Raw genomic sequence first — 8,273 nt, forward strand, 5'->3', positions numbered from 1 at the left:
CCAGCTCTGCCTGCGTGCGATGGGTCCCGGCCGGCTGCCCCTGCGGCAGGCCAGGAAAGCCAACGAGCTTCGCCCCAGCGAGCTTCGCCCCAGCGAGCTTCGCCCCAACGAGCTTCGCCCCAACGAGCTTCGCCCGGGGTCTGGCTCCGGGGGGTGCCGGGCTCGGGGGGGAGTGCCGGGCTCGGGGGGGGGTGCCGGGATGCGGCGGGGTGCCGGGCACCGGGGGGGCGCAGGTGAGGGCGGGGCCAGGTGAGGGCGGGGCCAGGCTCTGGGTGGGTGCCGGGCTCCGGGGGGCGCAGGTGAGGGCGGGGCCAGGCGGGGGCGGGGCGCGGCCGCGCCTCCGGCGGGAGGCTCCACAAGATGGCGCCACGGGCCGGGCGCGCTGCCCAAGATGGCGGCGGGCGGAGCTGCGCGGCGGCCGCGCACCGGGGCCGGGGCGCTGGGCTGGGGCCGCACCGACAGCCGCGGCCAGGCGTTCCCGGAGCGGCGGCAGGCTCCCGGGCGCGCCGCGAAGGCACTGCCGGAGGGGGAGCGGCCGCAGCCCGGCCCCGCCGAGCCCGCGGCACGGCGCCAGCAGCGGGGCGGCCCCGGCACGCAGCGAGCGGTAGGAGGGCTGCGGCGGCGCCGGGCGGGAGCGGCGGCTGGGAGCGGCTGGGCGCTGAGCACCGGGGTCAGCACGTCGGAGCCGGCCGGCAGCGCTGCGCGGCGGAGCCGCTCCCGGGCCGCGGCTGCGGCATCCCCGCGGGGAGCTGCGCGGAGCGGAGCCGGGCGCGGGGGGGGAGCCGGGCGCGAGGAGCGGGGAGCCGGGCGCGAGGAGCGGGGAGCCGGGCGCGGGGAGGGTGGAGCCGGGCGCGGGGAGCGGGGAGCCGGGCGCGGGGAGGGTGGAGCCGGGCGCGGGGAGCGGGGAGCCGGGCGCGGGGAGGGGGGAGCCGGGCGCGGAGCGGAGCCGGGGGGAGCTGCGCTGAGCTGCGCTGCGCTGCGCTCCGAGCGCAGGCTTGGTGCTGCCGCTGCTGCCGGGAGCCCTCTCCGCCTCCTCGCCTTCCTTTCCCCCCTCCTGGCGGTCGCTTTGCTTAGCCTTTGGCTCCGGCTGCTGCTCGTTCGGTGCAGCCCCCGGGCTCCACGTCCAGCCTCGCAGTCGGAGAGCTGCGGAGGTTTTGTCCTTCTTTAGCAAGCTTTAGCAATGTTTGTTAACACCTGTGTATGTTCCCCCCGCAGTGCTCCTCCCGCAGAGCAGCTGGCAAACGGCCCTCGAAGAGGCTCAAGAGTGAAGAACCTGCTCCAGCTAATCCAGAGCTGGAAGCAGAAGAGCTGGGAGGTGGAGGTGAAAGCCCTGCTGGGCTGGGGGAAGCTCCTCAGCCATCTGATGGGGACCAGCGTTCAGAAGACCCAGGGGATCTCAGCTTAATTCAGCAGGGAGAAGGTGAAAGCATCGCAGGGCTGAGTGAAGGCACAGGGCAGAAGCAAGAGGATGCTGCCCCGGAGCCAGGGGCAGTGCAAGGCAGCAGTGCTCCGGCAGAAGCAGGCAGTGAGGACCCCCTGCAGCTCTGCAGCGAGGAGGAGAGGAGCTGCCAGAGCCTGCTCTCCGAGGAGTCCAGCCTGGGGGACACAGACGTGCCCAGGAGCCTGCTGGAGCTGCAGAGCAGTGCCCTGCTGAACGAGGACAGCAACCAGCCCATGCCTGTGGCTCGCTTCTTCGGAGACCTGCAGCTGCTGCAGGTAAGGAGGTGCCAGGCTGGCCCTGCCCTCAGCTCTGCCCCCTGGGGATCTGCAGCTGAGGAGGTGCCAGGCTGGCTCTGCCCTCAGCTCTGCCCCTGGGGATGTGCAGGTAAGGAGGTGCCAGGCTGGCCCTGCCCTCAGCTCTGGCCCCTGGGGATCTGCAGCTGAGGAGGTGCCAGGCTGGCTCTGCCCTCAGCTCTGGCCCCTGGGGATGTGCAGCTGAGGAGGTGCCAGGCTGGCCCTGCCCTCAGCTCTGGCCCCCTGCAGTCCTGCATCTCCAGCAGCAGCCTGGCCTCAAACCTGCCCAGTGTTGGCAGGCATCCAGAGGCATGCCTCCCTGCCCCAGATAGAATGGCTTGGCTCAGAGATTAAGTTAATTAAGGCAAGTTAATTTCAGCTGTGTGCTGGCTGCAGCCAGGGCAGGGTGGGCAGAGGGCAGCAGAGGGGATTCTGCCCCTGGGCTCTGCTCAGACCTCACCTCCAGCCCTGCCTCCAGCTCTGCTGTGCCCAGCAGAAGGACTCAGAGCTGCTGGAGAGAGCCCAGGGGAGGCCCCAGAGATGCTCCCAGGGCTGGAGCAGCTCTGCTGGGAGCCCAGGCTGAGGGAGCTGGGGCTGTGCAGCCTGGGGGAGACTCCAGGGGGACCTCAGAGCTGACCTGCAGTGTCTGCAGGGTGCCTCATGGAGGCTGGTGCTGGGCAGGGCTCACAGCTGGTGTGCAGTTGGAGCAGGGAGGATTTGCTTGTGGAGCACAGCACCCTCTGAGCCTTCTCAGGCATGCAGAGGGAGCAGGCTGCCCAGAGAGGTGGTGGAGTTTCCCCCTCTGGAGGCATCCACCTGGCTGTGCCCCTGTGTGCCCTGCCCTGGATGCCCTCTGGAGGTCCCTTCAGCCCCTTCCATTCTGTGGCTCTGTGAGTGCCAGCCCTTGCTTTGGCCAGGGGCCAGGCAGCCTCCCCCAGAGCTCTGCTGGGGCTGGCAGGAGCTGTGCTGCTGCCTGGCTGTCAGGTGTGGAAGGCTGGGAGCTGTTGGAGGGGTAGGAGGTCTGCCCCTTGCTGCAGCAGACTCTGCTTCATGGCTTTGTCTTTCTCTTGAAGGATCTGCCAGCAGCTGCTCCCCCAAGCACACTGATGAGCAGGAGGGAGTTCAGGAAGCTCCATATCATTGCAAAGGAGGAGGAGGAGGAGGAGGAGGAAGAGGATGTTGTCTAACAACAAACTGTAAAAGCCTAAACCTTCTCCCTGTGCAAGCCCAGGGGCTGGCTGCCAGGGGCACCACAGGAGGTGTCTGCCTGCCTGCTCCGAGGCAGTTTGGGTTTTCTCTGGCCTGGAACAGCTCCAGGGAGGGCACAGCCACAGCCTCCCTGGGCAGCCTCTGCCAGGGCCTCCCCACCCTCCCTGTAGCCCCTGCCCAGCACCCCCAAAGTGTTAGAGCCTGCCCCAGGGCTCAGGTCTCCTCTCCATGGCACAGGCCCTGCTGCAGAGTGGTTCTCCCCCCCAGCATGTCCCACCCTGACCTGCCCCCTGCAGCCCCACTGCTCCCAGCCCTGAGGGGTGCTCAGGGAGCAGCAGGGAGCACCCTCAGCTGCCTCCAGCAGCTCTGGGCTCACCCTGCTGGCTGTGCTAAGAGTGTCTGTGGGATGGTGGTGCAGGCAGCACCCAGCTCTGGGGGGCTATAAATGGTTCTGTGCAGCTCTGGGAAGAGAAGATGTCAGCAGCAGATGGGTTAAGGAGATCTTGCAGCCTGCAGCCAGAGCCTCCCAGAGTGGTGAGGCAAACACCTCGTGCATGGATGACATGGAAGTGCACTCCCAGTTCCCCTCCACTGAGGCAGTGTTGGTGTCACTGAGCTCTCCTGGCTCCCTTTCACTCCCAGCCCTGCAGCACAGGGCAAAGAAGCCAAAGGTCTCATCCTTTAGTGGCATGTTCCTGGTGTGCAGGGCAGCTCCAGCCTGGGGCAGCCCCTGCCCCCAGCCCTTTCTAGCAGCTCTGCTTTCACACAGCCTGCTCTCAGGGCTGTGCACAGTGCTGACTTGCAGTTGGTGGCCAAGTGTGGTGATGCTGTCAGCAGAACCTCAGCTGTGAGGCCTCCCCCAGTGCCAGCAGCCTCCTGTGTGCTTCCAGCTTGGTTCCATAAACACAGAGCTGCCCCTGGCCTGGGTGCTGCCCCTGGCCTGGCTGCAGCCCCAGCCCCAGAGCTGCCCCAGCCCCAGAGCTGCCCCAGCCCCAGAGCTGCTCCTCTCCAGTCTCACTCTGCCCTCCCCAGGCTGCAATCCATGACCAAGCCCTGCTGCACCTCTGCCCTCAGACACACACAGAGGTGGTGGCAACCCTTTTATTCTCAGCCTTCACACTGCTGGTCCCTGGCAGTTGGGTGGCTGTCAGCTGCCATTAAAAATGAATCAAGTACAGATGATCTTCTGCTAGCTGAGGTAGGGAAGTGTTGTGCAGGGGCTGCAGCAGCAGCAGCCCCACATGATTGATGCAGCACCAGTGCTTGTCTGCTCCTAGCAAACTGCAGCTGAAGAGGCTGTCTGGAGGGAGAGGCAGTGCAGGGGGAGAGCTGAGAGCAAAGGTGGGGAGAGCCAAGCCCTGGCTGTGCTCTCCCTGCTGGGGTGCAGGGCTTGGGCAGAGGAGAGCCAGCAGCCTTGGGGTCCCTGCCTGGCTACCTGCAGAAGGCACAGAGGAAAGGATAAGCCAAAGAAGGAATCCCTGAGGGTCGATGTGCAGAGAAGCAGCAAGCTGCAAGTGCCCTCAGCTGAGCTCTGAGCTGTCCTGAGCTTCACTTCTGTGCTTGGTGAGGCCTGGGTCTGGGAGAGCCCCCAGGGAGCAGGCAGTGCCAGCCTCTGGCAGCACAGTGGGGCTGGGGGACAGCTGCAGCAGGGGAGCAGAGTCAGGCACTGCCTGAATGGATCTGCTGGGGGCCTGCAGCCTGGCCAGGCCTCTGCCAGGGCCTCTTGGGTCAGCTGGAGCTGGTGGGAGAGGGCAGTGTGAGGTGAGCTGGCCAGCAGCAGCCCTAGCACTGCTTGGGCCGGGGCTGCTTGGCTCTGTAGATCCTGCCCTGGTCACAGCTGAGGTTGTGGTTGGTTTTCTTGTGGCAAGCAATGTGCACAAGCTTCAGGTTCTCCACTGTGAACAGCAGCTGATAGAAGTACTCCCAGTTCACCTCCCTCCCGTCCCGCGTTGTGACAGCCTCTGCCAGCTGGGGGACCACAGCACGCCGCTTCTCGATGCTGCAGGAGAGAGGGGAGAGCGCTGCCAGCACAGCCTGGGGCTGCCAGCACAGCCGGGGGCTGCTGCACCGCCCCCTGCCCGGCCCCCTGCCCCAGCCTGGGGCTGCTGCACCGCCCCCTGCCCCAGCCCTGCCCCAGCCTGGGGCTGCCAGCACAGCCGGGGGCTGCTGCACTGCCCCCTGCCCGGCCCCCTGCCCCAGCCTGGGGCTGCTGCACCGGCCTCAGCCCGGCCCCCTGCCCCACGCCACTGCTTCAGGGCTCTGACCCCAGCAGTCTGCCCCACGAGGGCACAGGGCCTGCACCTGGGCTCTGAGGCTTTTGCCAGGGAGATCAGGGTGGTGAGGAGGAGCTGCTCCCACACACAGGGTGGGCAGCAGAGAGGATTCTGCCCCTGGGCTCAGACCCCACCTCAAATACTGAGCCCAGTTCTGGGGTCCCCAGCAGGAGGACTCAGAGCTGCCAGAGTGAGGCAGAGGCCACAGGGATGCTCCCAGGGCTGGAGCAGCTCTGCCCTGAGCACAGGCTGAGGGAGCTGGGGCTGTGCAGCCTGAAGAAGGCTCCAGGGGGACCTCAGAGCTGCTGCCAGGAGCTGAAGGGATCCTGCAGGAAGGCTGCAGAGAGACTTCTCCTGAGGGGGTCTGGAGCCAGGCCCAGGGGGAATGGTTTGGAGCTGAGGCAGAGCAGGGTCAGAGTGGAGCTGGGGAAGAAGTTCTTCAGTGTGAGGGTGGTGAGAGCCTGGCACAGGGAGGCTGTGGCTGCCTCCTGCCTGGGGGTGTTCAGGGCCAGGCTGGATGAGGCCCTGAGCAGCTGAGTGCAGCTGAGAGCTGTCCCTGGGCATGGCAGGGAGGTTGGAGGAGAGGAGCTCTGAGCTCCCTTCCAACCAGAGCCACTCTCTGATGGCTCCCCGAGAGCAGCAGAGCAGCTGATGAGGGCAGCCCTGCTGGGCTGCTGCTGGGGGCAGAGCAGCGCTGGGGGCAGAGCTCAGTGCCTGCCCCTCCCCTGCCCAGGCTGAGGGGCACAGAGGGGCCAGCTGGGCAGCTTGTACCTACATGTGGTCGAGGTTCCAGGTGCTGAAGAGGATCCTGCTCTCCTTGTTGCTGTAGGGGTTGATGGAGTGCCTGCTGGGGCAGGCAGGGCGGTCGAAGGGGCCCTGGGGGACAGGCTGCCTGTGAGGGGCTGCTGCTCCCCACCCCCTGCCAGCCCTCTGCTGCCAGCAGCCGGCCCAGGAGCTCCCACAGGCTGGGACACTGCCCTGTGCCAGCTCCCAGGCTCTGCTTCCTGCCTCTGGCGCCAGGGAGCGGAGCCTGAGCTCACCTGGCAGGAGAACCACCCCTCGGCGGTGCAGAGCCGAGCCTCCTCCTCCTCCCTCCTGTCAAAGTAGCCCCCGTGGTACTTGGCAGCCTTCAGCCTCTCTGCCATCAGCTCAGTCACCCTCCTGTAGGCCTCCCTTCCCCGGGGGGGGACGTGGCACAGGAAACTGCTCACCTGCAAGGGGGGGAGGAGGAGGAAGCCACCCAGGTCACTGCTGGTGCCTGCAGCAGCCCGGAGCTCTGTGCCACAGGCAGCACAGCCAGAGGTGTCTGGCAGAGCCCTGGGCACAGGAGGGCTGCGGGGGGAGGCTGGAGGGGCAGGTGCTGAGCAGGGCCTCACCTCCTTCAGGTAGCTGCGGATCCTGCTCTGGCAGCTGTAGCGCAGGTAGCTGGATTTGCTCCGGAAGCGAGACTCCACACCTAGGGCAAGGGGCACTGCCAGGGCCGTGCAGGCTCCTGCCCCCTGCCCGGGCTGCGCAGGCTCCTGCCCCCTGCCCGGGCTGCGCAGGATCCTGCCCCCTGCCCGGGCTGCGCTCCTGCCCCCTGCCCGGGCTGCGCTCCTGCCCCCTGCCTGCTCAGCCCTGCTCCTCACCGGCTCTCTGCTCAGGCTGCTCCTCTGGCCCAGCTTCCCTGTCCTGCTCTGAGGACTCTGCTCTCAGCACTCCAAACCCGAGCTCTGCAGAGCAGCTGCTGGGGGAAGGGGGGGGGGGGCAGCGTTTCTGGGGGGGCAGCGTTTCGGGGTCATTGGCACACTGAGAAACAGTGAAGGAAACAGAGTTTGGAGGAGGAGCTTGCAAAGGAGGGGTAGGAAAGCACAAGGAAGAGTTTGCTGGCTGAGAGGGGCAAAGGAGCAGAGTCCCAGCAGGAAATGGCTCCTAGAGGGTCAGTGCAGATCTGTGTCCATGGGAAGGGATCTTGGGTAGAGCAAGAGGGGATTCTCTAGGGAATACTGCGGGGGCTCAGGGCGGCTCTTGGGGGTTTGTGGGGAGGACTGGGGGCATTGTCTGGCACGTCGCAGGGGCAGGGCAGTGTCCCTGCCGGCAGCTCCCCGCGGGCGCACCTTCAAACCAGCTCTTGTCCTCCTCCCTGCCCTCGGCCAGGATGTTTTCGCTCAGGTTGTGGATGAGGTCCGCCAGCAGCTTCTGCCTGCGGGGGTGCCCTCTCGTCCGCCAGCAGCCTCCGCGCCGCCGCCACCACCGCCTCGCCGCGGCTGCAGAAGGCGGCCAGGAACCGCTCGATGTCGCTGGCACCTGCGGCGTGCGCGGACCGGGAGGCACCGGCTGAGCTCGGGCGGGAATGCCGCGCGGGGCCCGGCCGCCGCCCCGCCGCCGGTTCTACCTCCCCGGTCCCCCCGTGCCCGGCACACTCACAGCCCCGCCAGCTCTCTCCGGGGCCCAGCAGCACCAGCTCCGTCTGCGGCGGCAGGGTGCGGAAGTAGCTCTCGGTCAGCTCCGTGCCGTCCTCGTAGAGGCAGAGGCGGCTGCCTGGCAAGGGAAGCTGCCCCGCGGCGAGTGAGAGGCGCCCGAGCCCGCGGCGCCCGCGGCGCCCGCCCCGCTCTCAGGTCCGGCTCCGGGTCCTGCTCTCCCGTCCCGGTCCCGCTCGCTAGTCCCGGCGCGGGTCCTGCTCTCCGGTCCCGCTCGCTAGTCCCGGTGCGGGTCCTGCCCTCCGTCCCCGGTCCCGCTCGCTAGTCCCGGCGCGGGTCCTGCTCTCCCGTCCCGGTCCCGCTCGCTAGTCCCGGCGCGGGTCCTGCTCTCCGTCCCCGGTCCCGCTCGCTAGTCCCGGCGCGGGTCCTGCTCTCCGTCCCCGGTCCCGCTCGCTAGTCCCGGCGCGGGTCCTGCTCTCCGTCCCCGGTCCCCAGCCCCGCTGCCGCCGCCGGGGCGCACCTGCAGCAGGCGGCATCCCTTGCGCAGCAGCCCGCGCAGGCTGCCGGCCGCCACGCCGTACTTCTGCGCGCTGCCGCAGCCGCGCAAGCGGAACGGCCGCAGCGGCTCCGCCATGGCCCCGCCGGGCGCCGCCGTCCC

General features: G+C 68.1%; 2 protein-coding genes across 2 annotated transcripts; one reads left to right on the forward strand and one right to left on the reverse strand.

Moving 5' to 3' along the window:
- Positions 1-377: 377 nt before the first annotated feature.
- CUNH1orf174 (chromosome unknown C1orf174 homolog) lies at positions 378-4,120 on the forward strand. Its single transcript, XM_068158163.1, has 3 exons — positions 378-604; positions 1,216-1,716; positions 2,808-4,120. Exons 1-3 carry the CDS (start codon positions 392-394, stop codon positions 2,919-2,921), a joined length of 828 nt encoding a protein of 275 aa, XP_068014264.1. The 5' UTR covers positions 378-391; the 3' UTR covers positions 2,922-4,120.
- Positions 4,121-4,202: 82 nt separating this feature from the next.
- Positions 4,203-8,264, reverse strand: DFFB (DNA fragmentation factor subunit beta). The gene is given in 8 exon segments (XM_068158162.1): positions 4,203-4,942; positions 5,992-6,092; positions 6,257-6,427; positions 6,593-6,672; positions 7,313-7,406; positions 7,408-7,502; positions 7,623-7,749; positions 8,136-8,264. Coding segments are annotated over 8 exon segments (999 nt in total). The 5' UTR covers positions 8,250-8,264; the 3' UTR covers positions 4,203-4,725.
- Positions 8,265-8,273: the final 9 nt, after the last annotated feature.

This window comes from Melanerpes formicivorus, unplaced genomic scaffold (genome assembly GCF_026170545.1).
Source record: "Melanerpes formicivorus ecotype bairdi unplaced genomic scaffold, bMelFor1.0.p_v2 SCAF_39, whole genome shotgun sequence".
Classification (NCBI taxonomy): Eukaryota; Metazoa; Chordata; class Aves; order Piciformes; family Picidae; genus Melanerpes; species Melanerpes formicivorus.